The sequence below is a fragment of the Brachypodium distachyon genome, chromosome 1, assembly GCF_000005505.3.
Source record: "Brachypodium distachyon strain Bd21 chromosome 1, Brachypodium_distachyon_v3.0, whole genome shotgun sequence".
NCBI lineage: Eukaryota > Viridiplantae > Streptophyta > Magnoliopsida > Poales > Poaceae > Brachypodium > Brachypodium distachyon.
The window spans coordinates 24,405,173-24,427,704 of NC_016131.3; the positions used below are offsets into that span (position 1 = coordinate 24,405,173).

A 22,532-nucleotide genomic window follows, 5' to 3' on the forward strand; every position below is an offset into this window, starting at 1 on the left:
GGTTTTTGATGGAGCAACACCGAGCGTATCGCAGGTCCTTCGCGTGATCAGCCAAGAGGGTGATGCATGGTGTAAAGCTGGTCTATTCAAGGGTTCAAATCTCTTTTGGAACTTTGGTTTGGTGGATGTAATGTGTGCGTTGCGTGAGTAATCATGTAATCTGACAATTACCGCGTCGCGGTCTTCTTCTTTAATATATGATATGTCCGCCGATGTATATTCTAAAAAAAATAGATTATTACTCAGTACACACACATGGCATTTTCCAGAATTGAGGGAACTTGTTTCGTCCACACAGAAAAAGAATTTAGGAAACTTGCTGAATATATTTTTCAAAGAAAAAAAAATCAAAGATCGTATTATCACGTAATGTGCATCTATGAACTTTCTTAAATTTAGCGCGCTTTATGATCATTTTTGGAAAATTTAGAACGCCCAGGAGCATATGCTTTGGGAAAGCAGAAAAACTGCTATTTAAAGTCCAAAATCTTGGAGGCGGCAACACTGCAGCATAACTCACGAACATTTTAAAATAGATGAATACACACGAACAGGTGGGCTCCCTGGATCCCAACTTAGACATTAGATCACCTACCAATGACTTGGTAAAAAAACATTATCTGTACCTTTTGAAGCACCTCGGATCTTATGGACAAGAAAATGTTGTGAGGAGCACCCATACCGGACATGTTAGAGAAGCTTCTTTGAGTTGGTGACTCGTTTTCAGTAGCCACTCGAAGGAAATATTGTTCTCCAATCATTAACACATTAGCTGCAGAATTCAATTCGGTGACTCCGGTGAGCTTCATTTCAGCAGCTGGATACGGCAGATCAATGTGTCGAGTACAATGCACTGGAAGCACTGTCAGGAACACTGTTACGGCAAGCTTGCCCATGTATTGTACTTTGAACCTATAAAATTTCAAACTGCCACGTGTTTTCTGCTGTCAGTATCACTGTTACGGCAAGCTTGCCCATATACTTTGAACCAATAAAATTTCAAACTGCCATGTGTTTATGTCCGTACAAGGATAGGAATGGCTAGTGCATGATATAAACCATGTTGTAGATGCCTACTTACGTTTCTTTTTTGCCCCTGAGTATAAACACTGAAGATCCTTCGCTGAATAATACTCCATCCATCCCATATCCATCTCATATTAAGTGTCGCTGATTTAGTACAAGTTTCCTTGTACTTTTTTGAATACTACAATTCTAATGAGTGAGCTGCATCTGATTTTTCACTGTAACTTTGGGAAGCAAAGACACTCTCCAATCCAAACGAACAAGTATCACGTCACCTCGCGTCCTCGAGTGGTCAAGGAAGAGCTGTTAATATGATGAAACATGTCAGGTGCTCCAACAGCATAAGAGCTCGGATTCAAACACTCTTTCCAATTAATCAAGGTTCACGGATGAACTATGTGACCTCTTATGTGTCATCCAAGAAGAGTCCATTCACTAAGTGCTCTAGGATGCTTCCACACCCACAGGACCAGATATATTGGGTTGCAAATACATGCCTAATTTCAGTACCGCTATCCACACCTGATGCGGTATAAGAAACCTACTCCGCTTGCAGCGCAGAGAAGAGAGGATCAGATTCTCGGAGACCCTACAGTGCCCTGCTGACAATCACGTACGGACAAGCCAACAATGTGCAATCATGCGAGAGTCCCGAGTCATCTCTCCCACCAGAACAGCATATCAGGATCTGATCCGTCAGTCCCTTTCCGTTTTGTTTCCTTTCCAGACTCTGTATCTGTTCTTGCAATCTCACTGCCCATGAGGGCGACCTCCTTCGGGAGCTCCCCATCTATCGTGGGCCGTGCTAAGGAATAAATAGATCCGGCCCCAGTATCGTTGTCACCCCAAAGAGAAGAGAACGAAGGTGCCGACGCTTGCCAGGTCGCACGAGCCCGCCCATGTGACTGCCATATGAATATATGATCATCCGATATGGCACCCTCGGCGGGGAAAACAGCGACACCGTGAGCAGGAGGCTCACACAGGCAGGTGTAGGCACGCAGCAGCGTGCTTCCGTGTGCGTGCAGTGCAGCGAATTGCAGGGTGAAATCAAGTTGCACCCGGACCACCAGCGTACGTTCTGCTGCGGTCCAAAGAAAGAAACGGGCCAGCCAGCCATCCGGACAATCATTCTTTTCTCAAGTGAAGAGCGTACTTTTCGATCTAACAGTGGAAGTGGATCCCATCCATGTGGGTTCATCATGGGAAGAGGGAGTTTAATAGCACAAGGTACAACTTCATGATTGGCTGGTTACCAGTGCCCTGTCAAGTCACACATCACCAATTACTTCATGAGAGAAACCCACAAGACCAGAATAAAAAGGAGGCAACATATGACAAGATGGGTATGAGAAAAGGCTGTAAAGATCTGGTCTGATCTTTCATGTATAGGTGGTAAAGGCGCTACCTGAAGGTGATGCTTCTTGTGTTGTGAAAAATTTACCTCGTTCGGAAGAAGGTAGTCCAATTCAGGTTGTATCCAGCCTACTGAATCAGAACTTAACTCATACGTTGACAATGCACCTCTTGGGAGAATAATATGTACTGTAGCTGGGCTTCATAATCATATTAAATGACTCAACAAGCCATTGGTATGCTGCTATCGTTAAGACCAACAGAATTTGCCCATGAAAAGGCTATACAAAGCATGTCTAGATCAGAATAATTATGACATCATACCAATAACTCAGCTGAAAGGCTACAGCTCCTTAGGCCGTTCCAATCAAGAGCTTGCTTAAATTTGGGATGACGCTCGTCTCCACACATGCAATCGCGAGCACCTAACCAACATGGAACTATAGACCTAGATTGCAATATCTCAATTCAGGATTCATGATATTCTGAAAAGAGTCACGAGAGCAAACCTGCTGTTACCTCCCAAAGTGAACGAATCTGGTGATCAAATCAGGAAAGGACCAACTGATACAGATCGCGGTGCTGCTCGTGGCAACATTAACCAACATAAAGCATGCATATGAAGCCGATGAAATACAAGTAGATGAATATGAATGTTAGATCTAAATTTGACAGCTTAGGTTGATCAAATGGGCATCTGACTTTGTTTCAATTTTCATGATCTATCTGGTTATCGAAGATTAATAAAATGTTAGACAAACATGTCGGCGAGAACATCTATTACAGATAAAATATAATATGATAAACAAATTAACTAGAATAGGAAAAGAATCCCTTTAAAAATAGTGAATGGACTAACCAAATACACAATAATCAGTGCCACTATAGAAATTAAGATACTACTCCATGATGCATAGTTTGTTGTAATCAGTGGAAGTGGAAATTTGAAACATAGTTTGCTTCAGCACTGCCAAACATTCAAGCCCAAGACACTGCGTGGAATATATGTTTGTTTTGCAGTGAAGGTTACATAATACAACAAGTCCATTCAAGTATGCACTGTGTTGCATTATCTTTATATCCCTAAGGATGCTTTTGTTACCAGAGCAATAAGATCGATGAAGCTTAGTACATGAAAACAGTATCAATCAAATGACAACCATTCCATCTACCATGAAATGCCACAAAGAAAAGACAGCTGCAAAATGCCAAAATTTAGTTTTATACCATGTGACTGAGGACCAAGCAAGGAGGGCCCTCGCTATCATTCTGAATGTACCTTAAAACGTACATCAGAGGCTGTGTTGCTGCGATGCCTAAATCTACTAACATAGTAAAGGGTCAAATTCTATACATGTAACAGAATATTAATTTGAAGCAAGCATTAGGACGTTAGCTACCTCCATCTGGATTTCACATGGGCTATATGGCTGCATAGTATAGCGATGCACAATGGCTGTCTCATTTTCCCATCACATCTTACATGATGATAGATCTGTGATGGCAAATGAATATAGAAGAATGGAAAGGGCATATGTCGAATATGGGTCAGAACAAGGACTTAAGAAAATGAACACTATATAGCTGGCCAATTTATAATTAGTATTACATATATAACAGAAATCTACTGCCAGCTTACAGCAAATCTTGTTCCACCATGATCAAACAACATTATTGACTACAAATGTATGATCAAACAACATTAGTGCCCCTAACTCCCCATACCAAAGAATCGGTTGTTTCTATTGTCTAATGTTTTTTGCTATCAATTGTATTATTGTAAAAAAAATAAAAGTTGCCAATGGGTCTTTTCGTTCCCTTTCAAAAAAATGGCCAACACGGAGAAGAGGAACCCTCGCCAAAAATTTGGCAAGCCAATATTTGCAGGAACCAAACATACCTGTAGGCTCCTTCTGCCATTTCTGTAGGCACACCCAGCTGCAAGATGCATCTGAAAATGGTTTGCGATTGCACATCAAACATGTTCACAAAGAAGCATAAAACAGAGGATTATTCATATCATGCATAACTACAGATATCTTCATAATTAGTCAATCCAGGATGCATGCTATATCTATGTACAGGATCTTGAACATAACAAAGAAAGAGGGTACAAATATTTTTTATATCAAAATCATTGTGTAGAACAAAAGAAATAATGAGTTATTATACACGATAAACAAGATGGATGGTATTTCTTACACCAGATCATCAGAACAATAATTAGTGAATAACCGAATTACGACAACTAGCAGATAATTGACAGGCTCAACAAAATACTTACATGCAAATTAAATACTTAATTTCTTCACTCAAGTGATATTGAGATCCTAGCTGACAACAATAGACAGCGAGCTTTAAATGCAGGAATCTAGTCATGCTTTGTGGTAGCAATGTGGAAGTCCTCTAGATGTCATACATGTTGTTGCAATCAAGTTTAATAAATACACAGGTATCTATCAGTTTACAAAAGACATTGACCCAATCCTATCACGATCTGAATGCTGTGCTCACTGTATCCTGATCATGTATCCGAGTTTCCCTATTCAATGAATGCAAGATCTTTGTCAGTGCAGCCCCATTGGTTTCAATCATGAACTGTGAACTGAGTTCTCGTTACATCACTTCAAGATTGCAAATGTTCAAAAGATAAGATGGCACATTGATAAAGGAGCTCCTGGTTAATAGTGTCAAGGTGAAAAAGAAATTTAAGAATAACCTACCAGAACACCTAAATTAGGACAGGTATTGACCAATCAGTGCCATTAAAACGAGATTAACCAATGTGTCTACTTCATGGGAATGCCAACAGAGCAGCTATGTCCTTACTTGACCGGGAACATTGTATACACTATATAACAAGTTTCAAAAATACAAGAAATAGAATACAACATACCAACTGTTAACACTAATCATGATGAACTCTTTCTTCTTCCTTTTTTCTTTTAAGCATGCCGAGTGCATTAGACTCCTTATTAGGAATGAAATTTATTCCAACATTGAATAATATGTGGAAGATATCCAATGGCAGTAAATGTTGACAACCAGCTTAGCATTCTACAGACATTCCTCCATTTTGTAGCACCAAGAATCTTATCTTCTCGCCATAAGAAAGACATGATATGCACCAGCTTAGCATTCTATGGACCTGGTCGGTGAAGTCTCAAGTTTTGCATTTGCTGCAGAATGTTCAATCCATCAGGATAACAGTTATATTTATTTATCATTGGTGGTGGTGCCAGTGATGGTAGTAGAGCCACCACCCCACCTCCACATTTTACATTTGTAAAATATCTAGCAAATTAAGAGCAAACTAACTACCCCTAAAAAATTAACTTAACCAACACCCTAGATAATCTCTAATGAAATGTGGCATGACACATGAAGTTCAACCAGCAAGGTTGCAGAGCTGTGGGCCCGGTGCATAGAGATAGAACGAGCAAGGCAAAATGTCATGACACAGGCTTTAGAGGAGCTTGGCTGAGCATGGCGGCGTAGCCAAGGGTGTGAAGCAGGTTGAGTCTAATGCTCGGGTTGACTTTCCGAGGTAATATGATTGTCATTTCTGTTGCAAAGTGAGTAATTAGCTAGTAGCACTGTGCAAAAATAAGGATCTAACTTCGTCAAAAAGATAAAGCTGAGTAATTTTGATAACTAGTAAGAAGTGGACCAGTAGCATGTCTATACCTCCAATCCCACTTTCTCACAAATATAGTTAATATATATTGTCGGGGGCTTCCCTTACAGTTTTCCGGTAAAAAAAGGTGAACGTAGCATTTATGAATAGCATAAGTTAATCATAATACACCTGCATGGGATGTCAAATTTCAACATTATTTAGAAAGAATTGACATAGGTCCTATTTATCTATTTGTTAATTACTAATCAGCACTATGAAGAGCAATATCTTTATACAGTATGCACTGTTCGAGCTAGCACAAAAAAAATTCATAACCTAGCTGATCATTGGGCACAACCAGTATATGTGATATAAAGAACAGTTTCATTAGGATGATCAAGGTAAGGTTAAGGTTGTAATTTCATTCACAAGAAGTTTTAGTTTGGCTAGTATTAGTGCAAACAGAAGTTTTTGGCAGGCAGGCAGAAAGGTTCATAATGGTAATCCATGAAATATTCTGTGTAAATCAAGTATCTTGATACATGCTCATAATAAATAACACCACAATGAAGTAAAATTTTAAATGGAACTAGTCATCTTATCGACTACGATTCGGTGCATGCTTACATGTGAAGTTTTTTGTGTAAATTAAATATCTTGATGGTAATGGTAATCCATGAAATATTTTGTGTAAATTAAGTATCTTGATACATGCTCATAATAAATAACACCACAATAAAGTAAAATTTTAAATGGAACCAGTCATCTTATCGACTGCGATTTGGTGCATGCTTGCATGTGGAGTTTTTTGTACTAACATTTATACATGAAAAAAAAATAGTATTCACAATTTCATGAAATTATATGTGCAGTTTGATAAACTTCACCCTTTTCCAAACGTGTCCTTTCTTTTAATCACCTCTTAACAATTTATATTCTAAGGGCTAATATTGTATAATAGAGTTCAATACAACATTTTAAAGCTGGCAAGGCATAGGTGTGGATGCTCCAATAGGAGTTAAGAATAAACATGGATGTTTGATGGACACCATATTTCTTGCTATATGAACAACGTACTAGAGAGGGCTATCTGTCTAACAAGAATTTCCAGAAAGACATATAAGAGCCACAGTTCAAATATAAATTAATTATACAAGTCAACACATAAAAGAGGAGAACTGTACTGTTTCAGATAAAAAGCCAAGCTAAACAACAGTTTTACCGATGCTGAACAACAGAAGGCGTTAACATCATCTCCACTTGAATGATTGTTTCAGGTTGCGGAAGATAATTCTCATTGAGAAGGATATTCTAGAATGACTTCTCAGATGGCAAGGAGTGTTGATTGCTGCCGCCAGCCGCGTCCTCTGCAGGTCGTCGAATCTTCACCAGCCACGGCCGGATCTTCGCAGGCTGCCGCTGGACCTTCCACGGTCGCCGTTCTCCTACAGCTACCGGCGCTGCCACCTCCCCTCCAGCTCGCCGCCTCCCCGGCCAACCCATAGGTCGCCACACTAGGATGGCAATGGGTACCCCACTACCCGCGTACCCAGCGGGTAAAAACCTCATTAGGGTAAGGGTTTGGGCCAAACTTTTACCTACGGGTATGTAAATGGGAAAATCTTCATACCCATCGGGTAGAGCAGGTACGGGTATGGGAATCCATAACCCATAGCCACGTACTCATGTACCCGTATACTCATCATTACGTGATGCTGTTTTTAAGGATACTAGCACAATACGCGTGCATTACTACGAACTAAAAAAAAACAAGTTTACAAATAATGTTGTTGTATTATCTTAGATCCGATTATTCATATTCGTTCTCATTTCATTGATTCATGCCAAACCAAGTCATGAAAAAAAATGACAGTAGGCGACATACCACCGCCACCAATTGAGTCTTTTATAGGATTAAAGATGTTGTTGATTTTTATGTGCTTATACTGTTTATGATCAGTGGCACAACTAATTTATGTGTAGTGCTCAGAACCACTGAAGACATGAACAATTCATTTCAGGAATGATGGTACCACTATATTGATGGATTTACCCAACTGCAACCAGGTGTTTTCTTCAATGATCCCTGCTTAATCGCTGCCCTCAATTGTTCAACAATATTCCACCTACCAGAAGAGGCATGTAGGTTAGATACTAATACAAGATTTGATGAGTTCCCTTCTTCCAATCTAAGAAGAGATCTGCAAGCCAAATCTTGAATTTCTTTGTTACTGTGAATAACAGATGCATCCAGAAGTGCTCCCCAGACACTAGGGCCTGGCTCCACACTCATTGACTTAATAAAGTCCAATGCATCGTCAATGAGCCCAGATCGTCCCAGTAAATCAACTATGCAAGCAGACATCTCCTCGGTCGGATGAACTTTGTGATCCTTCAGCAGAGAGTTGTATATCTCAAGTCCCTCCACAACCAATCCTGTCCTGCAGCAAGCTGAAAGCACGCCCAGACCAACTATGCTGTCTGGCTTAACCCCAGTAGCATGCATATGATCAAACAAGGTGACTGCTTCTGTACCCATACCATGAAGGCCATAACCCAATACCATTGAACCCCATGAGATCACATCTTTGTGCCAAGTACCATCAAATACACGCCTTGCATAATGCAAGGCCCCGCACTTTGCGTACATAGCGATCAAAGCATTGTTCAGGGACACCTCCCCATATAGCCCCATCCTCACCGCAAAACCATGCACTTGGGCACCCCCTGCCAAGACCGTGAGGCCCTCAACAGCTGAGAGTACACTAATCAACGCAACCCTGTTCGGCAAAATACCACCGATCGTCCACATTTGCCGGAAAGCCTTTATCGCATCCTCAAACATCCTATTTTCTGCATACCCTCCAACCATGGCCGTCCAGGAAACAACGTTCCTCCTCTGCATCCTCTCAAAAACCCGTCGCGCAAGACCTGGCTGGCAAGCCCTGCAATACATGGAGACGAGAGCACTGCTAACATGGAAATCTATATCGCTGCACATACCACCCTTCATAGCGAAGCAATGCAGCTCCCTGCCCTCGCGCTCAGACATGCACGCAGACAGGGCTGCTGAGACCGTGAACCTGTCCGGGGTGTGCCCGTCTGCAATCATACACCGCAAGAAGGACCAGGTATCAGCGCCTGCAGGGGAGTAGGAGATAAGCGTGTTGTAAGTCGAGGCGGTGCGGACGGACATTTCATCGAACAGGCGGAGCGCAAGGCTGCTGGAGTGCGGCGACTGAAGATAGTGAAGCAGTATGGAGTTAGTAAGGACGGGGTCAGCGTGTAGGTGACCGAGGCGCAAGGAGAAGGCGTGGAGAGAGGCGGCGGCGGTGTGGGGGTGGGAGGAGTCGAGGAGGGCGAAGGAGGAGGACAGGGTGGACAGCGTGAAGGCGTCCGGGCGGCGACGAGGGAGGAGGAGGCGGCGGAATAGGTGTAGCGGGAGGTGGGCGTGGGAGGGGTCGGAGGAAACGAGGGCGGAGAGGAGGGAGTTGAAGACGGGGAGCGGGACGCCGCAGGGGTCCGCGCGGACGGCGGCGAGACGGGCCGTCACGAACGCCGGTAGCGGCCGCATGGAAGCGAGGGCGGGTTAAATGCCGGGCCGGGGTAGCATCCTAGGATGGTCGTGGGCACGCATTACCCGCCTACCAGCCGGGTCCCGGGTATTTACCACATTAAGATAAGGGTTTGGAAATATTTTACATTCAGGGTACGCAAATGAAAAATATTTTGTACCCGCCGGTTATGGAGGGCACGGCTAAGGTACTGTGATACCCATACTCTTCTACCCTTTACCAGTTTATTTACATGCGGATTGTCATGTTATAGGTATAAGTGTTACGTATCACTTAAAAAATCCTACTGCGGGTCAAGCGTCTCTTTGCCTCCAAGCCCGATAGGTCCATCCCTCCCTTCCCCCACATCCTAACCGACCACTCTTAGCTATCCAATTTCTGGCCATCTAGTCGCAACGGCGCACGTCACACTTTTTCATCACGTCTTCACCCTTCTAACATCCTAGTTTGGACTTCTCCATTGCATAACGTTGATATATTGCTCTTATCATGTTGAACTATCAACTACATGTAATTTTACCATCTTTCATGCATTTTTTGTGCTTGCGCCATATTCTTGTCACATGCTCCTACGAGTAAGGGTTACCATGTGGGTATTGTTTACCCTGCGGGTGGAGGGTATGGGAAACGACTGCTACCCGCCTGCAGGTACAGGTACGGGTGTCAGGTACAATTTTTGGCGGAGGGTACGGGTTTGGGTGAGCTCTACCCATACCCAAACCCTGCGGGTGCCATCCCTAAGCATACATGGCTGGTCTGTCAGGCACTTTGAAATCTACTCGAGCAAGCAAATTTCACCTTAAAATCGATTTGGGGGCGACTAGTGGGCGGCCGGCTGCTGGATAAGCCCAGCCAGCCAACGGTCTGAATAGGTAATATTCCAATTTACTTAATTAGGATGCCTTTCGTAAGGAAATTATGTTTTTCTTCTGTCCCGGGCGTCCAACCTCCGCATGCAGTGCATCCGAATGAACTCCATCTATCATGCGCATCACATCTGCATGCACGTGCATTTAATTCCGGTTTGATTTTTTCAAAAAGTCATAACTTTCAAATCGTGCATCAGAATTATGATCCGTTTTCTCTGTTGGCTCTATCGCGACGAGATCATCAAAACTAGATCCCACTTGGGTATATTTTGACAAGAAAAATGAAATAGCAACTTTTATACTCCCTCCGATCCTAAATTCTTGATTCAAATTTGCCCAAATATGGATGTATCTACTCTTAAAAAGCGTCTAGAGATACATGTAATATTTCGACAACAATTTAGGATCAGAGGGAGTATTAAACAATTCAACTTTTCATAATTTTTTGCAACTTTGTTCGCATTGGCGCATTGGAGCGAAAAAAAACTACAAAGAACACAATGTTGCCAACATATGTGTCAAAGTTGCTTGTATACACTAAAAATTTGACAACAAAAGTGCTAAAGTTCTTTTCAGTGCTAGAATCAAACGAAAGTTGCTCTTGACCAAGAGTCAAAGTCGCCAACATATGATAAAGTTATCCGCGAACCAAGAAAGGATCAAAAGTTGTTGCGGTGGAGCCAAAATCACCTAAATGGAGTGAAAGCTACCAAAGGAGGTGAAATAAGATTGCTACTAGCAACTTTTGCTATTATGTTTGCAACTTTATTTTACATGCTAGCAACTTTTTCTTCTATGATGATCACTTTGACCTCCATATTGGCAACTTTGGGTTTCATATTTTCATCTTTGTCTTTTATATCGGCTACTTTGACTCTCATATATTAGCAACTTTGACTTCTATACCGACAAATTTTCACATACTACCAACTTTGACTGCTATACCCGCTATTTTTCACATATTAGCAACTTTGTTTGTCTACCAACAACTTTCACATACTAGCATAATAGCCACTTTGGTTTTATATTGACAACCATGACTATCATAGTAGCCGTTTTGGTTTTATATCGGCAACTTTGACTACCATACTAGCAACTTTGGTTGATATATCAGCAACTTTCACTCACATATATAGTATCAACTTTGACTATTATACTGACAACTTTGACTCTCATACTAGCAACTTTATCTTATATTCCGCTAATGTGCAGGCAACTTTATATTTTGTTATAACTTTGGTTGTTATACCGTCAACTTTAACTCTCATAGAGCCATTTTGGCTGCTATACCGACAACTTGTCACATATTAGTAATTTTGGCTGCTATACCGACAACTTGTCACATACTAGCAAATTTGGCCGCTATATCGACAACTATTGCTCTCATGCTATCTATATCTCGCAACTATTTGACTCTCATATTAGCAACTTTTGCTTTCTATATCGGCAACTTTGTCTCACATACTAGCAAGTTTGGCCTCTATACTGGCAACTTCGACTCTCATACGAGTAACATTTTTTCCACATTGACAACTTTGACTATCATAACCTGGCCGTCAATGCAAGTAAGGGCTGATTAACCTACTTATCAATCAAACCAAGCAAGGGCTCTCCTCTTCAACAGAAGTAATGGGTTGTTCTTCTTGTAGGGAAGCAGAGGCTGGAAAGCTAAGCTATTTCTTTTTCTTGGACTTGAGGGAGAGTACTGGCATCCAACCTGTTTCCTATAATCTGGTATCTGCTTCTTCTGCTTTTCCCGGCTCTAGTGCTTGATCTATCTTACCTTCCTCTTTCTTTCTTTCTTTATTGTTCAATTCGTTTTATTGCTTTGCTAGCATTCCAAAGATTACCCCACGACCCACTACCTTCTTGCTCAATGATAATTGGCATGAATTTATGATTGGAATTCTAGTTGGAATTGACCTACTTATCTTACCAAGTCCGGGATGGTAGGAAAGTCCGGGTTGTACGGCAGGCAGAGAAGGGATCCGGGAAAGAAGAGATTTATGTGTATCCTACTTTTGCCTAATCTATAGTTTTATTAATCTGTTAAAGATTTATGTATTGGAAACATAGATATCCATCATTTCCCTCATCTCTGTGCCCTTTCGGGAAGGTAAGATCAATCAATAGGTGGGTTGGCTATCACTGAGAGGGCTTCATAACCTACTTAGCTTTCGAAGTCCGGGTTGTTAGACAAATGGAAACATAAAGTGTTTCATCAGACCCATGGTCGGCAGTTCATCTTTAACATCCATCTCTCGAAGCCCCAAAAGCACGAGGTGGATCAGCTATTTCAAGTTTGGATGGTTCACATACTTGCAACTTTCGCTTTCATAACAACAACTTTCACTCACACACTAGCAACTTTGAATTTTATACTAATAATTTTGACTGTCATAGTAGCAACTTTGTCTTCTACTGGCAACTTTGACTCTCATAGGAGCAACTTTTGCAACTATACTAGCAACTTTAACTATTATATTAGCAACTTTGGTTTTATATTGAAAACTGTGACTATCATGTCAGCAACTTTGGCTTATATATCAACAACTTTCACTCACATAGTAGCAACTTTGACTTTTATAATGACGACTTTAACTCTCATAGTAGCAATTTTTGTCTTCTATACTTGCCACTTTCACTCATATATTATCAATTTTGGCTCATATGCTTGCAACTTTGACTCCCTCACGTATTCGCAACTTTGTTTTCTATACTAGCAATTTTGTTTCTATACTAGCAACTTGGATTTATATACTAGTTCCAACCAGCTAGCAGCTTATCAAACCCAAGGACAGCCCATACAATCCAATAAAAAAAACTATGGGTATTTATCAACTAGATACTCATATATGAGCAACTAACTATACGCTTTTAATAACTTTATAAGGAAAAAAAGCTAAGTTTTTTAGAGCAGAAAATAATCATATCCAAGGGGGAAAAAGCTAAGTTGTGACCAGGAACCAACAAGCCCACATCCCTCTTTCTCTTTTTTCCCAAGGGCAGCCCATCTCTCTCTCTCTCCCTCCCTTCCTTTCTGGGCCACGCCTCCCTCTCTTGGCCCATATCCTCTTCCTCTCCTGGACGACCGCATCTCAAGGCCCAGCCGACCGATTCGTCTTCCTTGATGTGTTCAACCTCCAGAAGCACTCCAGTGCAAAGCCGGCTGTGGAACTCCTCTTCAATTCTCTCAATCTCACACGTATCTCTTCAGATTGAAGCATGGAATTTTATTTCCATTGATCTTACGAACCGATTCTTCCCTTTCGCTTGCCGTCTCATCTATTCAGTCTTTCCCAATTTGTAGCCAAAGGCTGCAAGCAGCGGAAAGAGGAGGGAGACCGTGGCAGCTGCTTAGAGCAGGAGAGAGGCCGCGGCAGAAGGAGGGCAACAGAGGAGAGTGCTTAGCCGGAGGGCTGCGGGATCGGGAGGAGGCTAAGACGTGGGGGCGACTCGGAGGAAGGGGAAGAAGGACACGGCACCTGATCGGAAGCGCGGGGGCCGTTCGCTCGATCTAACGGCGCGTACGGGTCCTGATCTTAAAACCAGACTAATACACCCCTGACTCTCCATGACACCTATTTCTAAAGCGAGAAGAAAGGAGAACCTGCACGCGGATCCACATGTCGCATACTATTTTCTTGGTATACCGCATAGAAGCAGTACTTTGGTCGAGGTCGAACACCGGTGAAAAGACTCCAAGAGTACACCCATCTCGCTTTCACCAAAAACGAGAACCACCATCAAGCGGCAATGGACCTTGTCGAGGAAGCTTGTGGCAAAGCTCTCCAAAAACATGATGCCTACGAGGCTATTTCTTCATGCAAATGGATAGGAACAACGGGTGGGCTCCAACAGCAGGGTGGGGTGGGTGTTGAGCCACCATAGGAACACCTCGACCACGCGGATGTGGCAGAAAAAAAAATACTCGCTCCATTTAGATCTGAAATTTTAGAACCTAAATTTGGACCGTTCGCTACTGCTCCACTCGTGGAGTTAGCGGATTTGGGAGTTGGAGGGCCACAGAATGGGCCCTTAGTACATAGGGGATGGCAATGCTAGTAAAATGTGAACAACAGATCCAATGGACTCTTGTTGATTAGTGAGATAGGAAAGAAAAACTATGACCAAGCATATCATCTCGATGGCCCGTAAAACAATTTTACGGTTTACCTAAAAACGGATTTGCGGGGCCATTACGCCTCGAGAAGAACAGATCTTGTATTTCATACAGTAAATTTTAAAAGAAACTTCACGTGTCCATTCGCATTCATCACAAGAACAACGCATTCCCCAACAAGAACAACTTAACTTATGATTAAAAGTAGCATTCATCAATTCTAGCATCAATACCCTAAATTAAAAGCAAATAACCTAACAAAAGACCTCCGCATTGGTCGCGGCGACGTTGGAGCTCCCCAACGAGGCAGGAGGCGGAGTGGGCAGAAAGCGCTTCCGCGCCACCTCCAGTAGGACGCGTCGGCGGCACTCCTCGTCGGCGATGGCACCTTGCCCGCTGTCTAGTGGGGTTTTCAGGCCGTACGGGAAGGCAGACCTCCCCCCCTCCACCCCCCAGACGGAGGAATTGACAGGATATATCCCGCGAAATGGGGATTTTTGCGCCCAAATTTGGTGAAGGTGAGGTCGATTGCTCGTCAGCGGAGGTGAAAATGCTAAGATAGATCTGTAAAAACTGAATCTGTAGATATATGTCGAGGCAATGAGCTTTTAAAGTTTAATATTTCTCTGTCCAACAAAGGATGTCTCAACTTTGATTAAATTTGAATGCACCTATACCTTCAATTGTGTCTAGATACATCCAAATTTTAACAAAGTTCAGACATCTTTTGTTAGACGGATGGAGTAATAGTTTTTTCAAGCTGGGCGATATACCGTATCTATTTGCTGCGATTTTTGGTTTGAAGCTCATTAACTTTTTCCAGACAGGGGATACACGAGATCTGCTAGATGATCTGAATAATTATACTCCCTCCATCCCATATTTAATTATACTTTTTTCGTCCCATATTAAGTGACTCAAATTTGTCCAAATTTGAGTGTATCAATGTCTAAAAAACGTCTACATACATGTAATAGAAAGTCACTTGATATGGGACGTAACAAACTACAGTGCACGCGAAACTCTGGACCAGACGCACACGAATGATTCCAGCATTCCCAACATGGGTACTGATGCATCTCGGAAAAAGAAATGGTACTGATGTTTAGCGACATCAAGAATGCAAAGCCGCTGGCAATTAATGAAACCACACGGTAATTATCAGCAAGCCAACTCGGTTAAAATCTACTAGTAAAGCACTAAAGCCACAGCAAATCGGAATTTGGGTTAAAGAAAGAATGTTACCAACAAATGTTTATAACATCGAAACTAGACAAGCGGTTGTTTCTTGAGAATCGACACTGGTCAACCGAAGTTTGTTGAAATCTTCAAACCTTTCCACTCATAAATCCTGTCAGATAAGAGCATGTCACTGGAGTAACTGGTCTTTTGATGATTCCAGGCTAGTCCACAGTATACCTCAGACCACCAAATGCTATCTATCTAAGTTGCGCTTCTGCCCTTCTTCGATTTGTTCTTGTTTTCTTGCGTCTTCTTTTTCTTCTCTTCTGGTGTTGTCCAGATGTAATCTGCAGGGATAACAAAGGGATCCTGGATGTCCTCCACGCGGCTGCTGGGGCCTTGTCCTGCCGAGAAGTTCTGACGGTAGGGAGCCTTGATCCACTGAACCCAGGAGCTTGAAGACGTCTGCGCTACTGGGCTCTTGCAATTGTCAGGGCTGGAAGGAGGCGTTGTGAACTCCTCTAATGGCTGCAGCTCTTCAAACTTTGTGAATGTCACAAGAACCCTGATTGTAGGTACAACTGGAATGGCAACCTAAGAGAAATAACTTGTTAGTCAATTGCACCCGCATTAACAGTCCACAAAGATCAAAAACAGAAAAACATAAATAATACATTTCAATTAATATTTAATTAGTATGCATCTGTGATTAGACAAACTAGCTTAGGCTTAGTTTGGCATTGCTGAAGTGTGTTGCGCTGAACTTATTTTATAATCTGCTGTGGCAAAATACACACGAAAGCTGGTTGGAAAAGCTAGATTATCATAATCCACCTCAATGCCGAACTCACATTAGTTTGGTAGTCAAATTATGGTGCTTTATGGTTAAGACAAATGAAACAGTCAGATCGTTATATATTTGACAAGCTATCTAGTCATGTTGACCGAGGAAAGTTACAACTACCAGCCTGAAGCTTCATGGGCAAAATAACAATCCATTAGTGGTATAAAAAAATGAAAGCTAACAAATATTCTACAGCAATGTTCGCTTGATGGTAACAACCTAAAAGCTAAACAGTCTAAAGTAGTGTACATAGAACAAAACTCAATACACGAGATGCTGAAAAGGAGACAAGTAACAAAAGGAATACTATGTACATGCAGCAAGGTGCTTTCTATTTTCTTAGGTTTAGCAATCGCTCACTCGAGGAGAGCTGTCAAGATAGAAGCCAAGCAACCAATGGGTAATAGCAAGCAAGGTGTCTATTTTATTAGGTTTAGCAGTCGCTGCCTTGATTGAGCTGTCAAGATAGCAACCAAGCAATCAAAGGGTAATATACAAAGAATGCAACCAAGGTTCAGATGAAACACAATCTACGATGGCCAGTAACAGTACCAGATTATATATATGATTTGAATGATCTGGAGCCTACGTGACTGATAGAAAGTTTATCTTCTGAGTGTCCAACTTGTCAGAAATCTCTGTTAATACTTTGAAAAAACATGTAGATTCTCAAACAGATTGTATTCTTATGTTGAAACTGAAACTGGGACTAAACCACCAGGGCAATGGCATTACACACTGAACCCCCAAATCTGTAGTTACAGAAATCTTTCAATAAACACAGAACTTTGCATTACTCATTTCCGGAAAATGGTAGATGGGCAAGGTTTTCGTATTAGGTCCATCTATCACCATTGACCAAATGGTGGGAATAAATGCATGTTCTAAATCACTGTTTAAGAGAAGGGAAGTAACTTTTGGCCTGTAAGCTTCTGCTTCAGTATTATCACAAATTGGATAAAAAGATCAAGTTACTGCAATGTGGGATGGTAGTATCAGCGATGCAACCAAGAGGAGATGCACCAAACCATCAATATTATCTCCCAAGTTCAGGTTTTGCTTAGAAAGAAGTCTACTTTAGAACCCTGAACTTTCACTGAAATCCACATTTGTGGCCCTAAAACTTTGAAATTGTCCGAAATTGAACCCTGGGCTTTTGGAACAGTCCACTTTTTGACCCTTGCATGATTTCAGAGCGCTTTTTGCTGATGTAGTGGTGGTTTTTACTGCGTCGTGCCAACTAATTTTTTGAAAAAAAAACCCTACAAATACTGATGTGAATGCTGACTAGGATGGGTTTGGCCTACATGTCAGCTCTTCCTTTTCATTTTCCTCTCTATCTTTGTCTTCTTGCCCAACTAATCCGACCCCAATCATGTTCCTCTAAATCTCTAATCCCACTGATGAATGCATGCGTGTAAGGGGGGCGGTGCGGTTTGGCCCCCTTGCTGAACCCCTACCCTGCTGGAAATTCCAGGGGCAAGGGTCGACCCAGACCTCAAGCCCCAGGGTAGTCTCTGAACCCCTCCCCTTTGCCTTGCTTCAAGTTTGATCCACTCACATACATTCCCCCATCTCTGCTAGTTGTATTAGCAAGTTGCTGCCCTGCTCTGTGCTGAACTAAGACAATAAGTTGTGCTAGATACTTGTTGTACTGAACTACATGTTGTACTAACAAATTCACAGAATACATGCACGGCTTACTCTGTGCGAAGAACTGAACTTGACTAGCTAAAGAGCAGTGATGGGGAAGAACTACAGTATCATGTGGTCTTGCAGACGTTGTTGAACTTGCAAAGTCATGTGCTCAGTGTTCTCGGTGGGCAGTGTTAGCCGGCAGGGAGACGTTGCCATGTTGGAGAGTACCATATGGGGATAACTAATTCAGGAGAAGTATATGATTCATCAAAGAGAGCCTCCGCTGGCAAAGCACAGGAGGTGACGGTGGTGCTTGTGCTCAGCGGCGTTGACTGAGCAAGACAACCGGGTCAAAGCGCGGGGAAATGGGGCATCACCCTGATCGGTCGTAGACTTGTGTGGGCTGACCCTTGTCCTGTTTGGTACCAAATTACAGGGGCGGTTCAACGGGTCAGTGGGCAGAACGGGACCATGTGCATCTATACACTGATGTTGCTCCTCTTGCGAGCTGGCCAGACCTCATAGAGAGTCCTGATAGGGGAGGCCTCCTCATGACCAAATGTACACCTCATGTCCATGTGGCAACACATCAGTAAAACCGACTTCATGTGGACACCACATCAATAAAAAACACTTTGAAATCATCCGGCGGTCCAGAAGTGAAGAGTTTTAAATGTTAAGGGTTCAGTTTCATACAGTTTTGAAGTTTTAGGACCAAATGTGGACTTAAGTGAAATTTCAGGGTAAAACATGAACTTAGTTCTTTTGGTTATCCTATCACTTCAGTTAGTTATCAAAGAGAATTCTTTATATAGAATTAGTTCAGATTGTTGGACATAGGTTGGCATATATAGATAAAGCATTTTTGTTCCGCAAGCAACAATTAATCCTAGAAATTATCCCTTCCTTCCCTACTGTCCTTCCCGGACATACACCTCAACTCATGTGTGCTGCCAGGTGGCACTACTGCACAGGCAAGCCTAGGGGTCTGACTGTCTGAGACCTCATCTTCCAGTTAGCCACAGTTAATCTCTCGGTTCCCAAAAACCTAGTATGCACAGGCTTATAAACTTGTATAACTAGATAAAGATACCGATCATTTGACAGTATGCTTTTGTTTAGTGTCATTTCAGATTATCATGAGCCAGAAACCAACTGGTTCCTAGTACATGAAAAAACATCAAGTTGTGGAGATCAAAGGAACAGATACAAATATTAAAGGATCAAATAAATAGGCTTACATATTTGTCAAATATGCATTAAATCACCAAGAGTCCAAGACAAACCAAGCCATATGAAAAGAGTAGGGGATATCAGGGATAAATTGTAGTACAGCTGTACTATTCTGTTTGATAATTGATTGCATTTTCATGGATAACATCAAAGGACACCATAAAACTAAAGCACTACAATATGTTTTATCTCTGTTAATCCAAAGAGGCAAAGAACAAAGTGTAGCTTCACAGAATGCAGTTCATTCAACACACCCAATTGCAACATCTTATTGGTATTTGATCAATATTTTCAGAAGGAACTTTTTAAATAAAGACAGACAAATAGAGATAACATAATGAAGGTGCATGGGCTCTCCCCTACTAAAAACAACTTAACTAGTCTTGTAGGTAACTGCAGTCTGCATTTATCAGAAAGCGAGACAAAGTAACATCTAGGAATTTGATCCTTACACTTCTACTTGACAAACTGGCAACTGCTTCACATCTCATCAATAAAACAAAAGGGAAGGAGTTGATAGAATATGATATACAATATATATGTATTGAAAGCAGCAATCACAGTGACTAGCAAACAGAGACAGAAACACTACATACTCCATGCTAGTCAATTACCATAGACTTTTTGCATTGTTACGCGTCCATGTTCACGCAAACAACCCACTGGATTACTGTAGCTTCGATGCAACCATTAATAAACAGTAGACTTGCTGGCAAAACAAATTGAAGCGAAGGCATTGCATCATGAAACATTTAGGATCTTATGGTTTTACCTTGACAGGAAAAGTTCCTGGAGGCAGTTTTGTTGTAAGTAGATCCCTCAGACGACGAATTGCCTTCACCTTGTTTGCAAGAATATCAAGCAGTGGCAAGAGCTCCTCAGTCCTAAGAGGGAAGTTAGGGGACAACCAAAGAACAGGCCTTAGACCTTTCTTATACTCACTTTCCTTGGTACTTTCTTTGCGCCTATGCCCATTCTCTGAAGTGGTAGGTTTACGATCCCTTTCCTTGCCTCTTCTGTTTGCATCCGCTCTTACTACATCTACTGAATGCCTGCCTGGTTTCGTTTGTACATTTGATGGAGATTCAACAAGGAAGTCGCTCACCTTCTCATCTACACAGAGCGAACTTCTTGGAGGTGCCATCTTCTTCGTCCCCTCTTGCTTGCTACTGCTAGTTTGACCCCTCTTTCCCCAACTACTAAACCAACCTTTCCTATCATGTTTACTGTCCCCATTTCCAGAAATGCTCAAATCCTCAATTGGTATCTCCCTCTCTCTTGGCTCAAAGCAACTATGCCGAGGACCTAAAAACGTGTCAGATTGGCTTGCACGACCAGCATCTGGAGAATCCATCTTAAGCGCAGATTCCAGCTGCCTCTTCTCCTCCTCAGTCAGGACATCATCAAACCCCTCACTCTCAGTATCATTCTCATTGCAAGCTGAAAAGAATTCCTCATCTGTCATGGCACCGGGAACCCTCCTTGACTTGACACTCACCATAACATGGTGCATGTCATACACCTTAGCCTTCCATGCGCCAACGGCCTCTGTTCTCTCCTGCCGCCGCCATGTGACCTGTGGAAGCAGCACCGCCTGAGTAACATCTATCCCTGGTCGGAAGATATTCGTCTGTGACATCGCCGTGACCTCCTGCTGGACCTCTGCCTCCGAAGCCGGCGCACCAGCCCCTTCAAGAGCGTTCATCACCTCCTTGTCCTTATGGTTAATCATGCATAATGACCCAGGCGGCACCTTGCCGTCCTCTGAGCCCTCCCCGAGAAAGAGTATGGTCTGGTCAGAGCGCTGGATCTTGAACCCGTCGAAGCCTGCAAGCGTCATGTCGGCGCGGAGGTTGGCGCCACGCTTCCAGACCCTGTAGGTATCCGAGGGTGCGATGCGGGAGATGAAGGGAATGACGGAGCTCTCGAAGTGGAATGTGATTTCCATGTAGAAGTCGCGCATACGGCGCATGGTGGCGACAACGCGGGGGAGGCGGCGGCACCACTTGGCCCACGCGAGAGGCTGGTAGTGGCGCACGATGACGCGTGCCAGCGTCTCCTCTCGCGCGCAGATGGCCTCCTGGAGCGCGCTCCAGCCGTGCTCGTTCTGCAGGCTCCAGTCAGCCCCAGCAGCCATGAGCATCTCGGCAGCCACGGCGTCGCCGAGGCGGACGGCGAGATGGAGCGGGGTCTCGCGCGCAGGAACGTCGCGCCGGTCGATGACGGCCGAGACTGCCTCTGCGCGCGTCTCCTCGGCGATGGAGTCCGCCTCCGTCCGGATCTCCTCTGGCTTCCGCGCCCGCGGGAGCGCGTCCAGCACGCGGCGCAAGGCAGCGTGGTCCCGAATAGCCACGGCGTGATGCGCCGGGCTCTGCGCGTACCTCTCCGCGTCAACGCCCGCCATCGCGCGTCGACCGGCGGCGCGCAGCTCCCAGCGAATCGGAGGAAACGTCCGAGCTCACGCCTAGCGTCGCCTCTCCGGGGGAGGCCTGTTGCCCTGATCTGTAACGCCAGCAGCAAAAGAGGCAGAGAATTGAGCATAACGGAAGGGGAAAACCAAGGAATAATCGATGGAGAAGGAGGGATTCCTTTCGTGCTCACCAGTTGCCCTTGCCCCCCAATCTCGGAGTTCCCTTCTTCTTCTTCCCTACTGGGTCCTCTCTCCCGTCTCGTCTTTGTTCTGTTCTCGCGTGTCTTCTCTCTCTAGACCCCAAGCTAGTGCTACGACGCTAGAGTAGAGCCTCCTTCGTGATGATGGGCTTGCCCAGGAACAGGGGGTATTGGCATCTAGAGTGGGGAGGACCGGGGAGAGAGAGACAGCATGAAGGTGTGAGATTGAAAAGTGAGAGGTCCAGGAAAGGGAAGGGGGGCTTGGCGATGTCACGGAAGTATAAAATTTGACATGAAAGAAAGAGAAATGAAAAAAACTCACAAGCTTTTTCTTAGTTAAGAGATGATCTCTTCACAAGAATGGTAAGGTAAAGATAAGGCAAATTTATCGTTGTACTAGATTTCACCTTTTTTAGCATTTATTTAGTTAATTTTATTCATGTAAACATTAATTCTA

General features: G+C 43.2%; 2 protein-coding genes across 8 annotated transcripts; both read right to left on the bottom strand.

The window, feature by feature from the left end:
* Window positions 1-505: 505 nt before the first annotated feature.
* LOC100829752 (pentatricopeptide repeat-containing protein At3g46790, chloroplastic) lies at window positions 506-9,624 on the bottom strand. 7 transcript variants are annotated; one of them, XM_024457145.1, is made up of 3 exons: window positions 7,224-9,624; window positions 6,070-6,190; window positions 506-5,561 (listed from the first exon to the last, which is right to left on the bottom strand). In XM_024457145.1, the coding sequence occupies exon 1, from the start codon at window positions 9,573-9,575 to the stop codon at window positions 8,037-8,039; it is 1,539 nt and encodes a 512-aa protein (XP_024312913.1). In that variant the 5' UTR covers window positions 9,576-9,624; the 3' UTR covers window positions 506-5,561; window positions 6,070-6,190; window positions 7,224-8,036. The 7 variants fall into 7 exon arrangements, with proteins under 7 accessions (XP_024312913.1, XP_024312914.1, XP_024312909.1 ...); XM_024457146.1 differs by lacking the exon at window positions 6,070-6,190; XM_024457141.1 differs by having other exon boundaries at window positions 506-6,190.
* Window positions 9,625-15,646: 6,022 nt separating this feature from the next.
* Window positions 15,647-22,278, bottom strand: LOC100823963 (ankyrin repeat domain-containing protein 13B). Its single transcript, XM_003563146.4, has 3 exons — window positions 22,067-22,278; window positions 20,238-21,967; window positions 15,647-16,344 (listed from the first exon to the last, which is right to left on the bottom strand). The coding sequence occupies exons 2-3, from the start codon at window positions 21,867-21,869 to the stop codon at window positions 16,012-16,014; spliced, it is 1,965 nt and encodes a 654-aa protein (XP_003563194.1). The 5' UTR covers window positions 21,870-21,967; window positions 22,067-22,278; the 3' UTR covers window positions 15,647-16,011.
* Window positions 22,279-22,532: the final 254 nt, after the last annotated feature.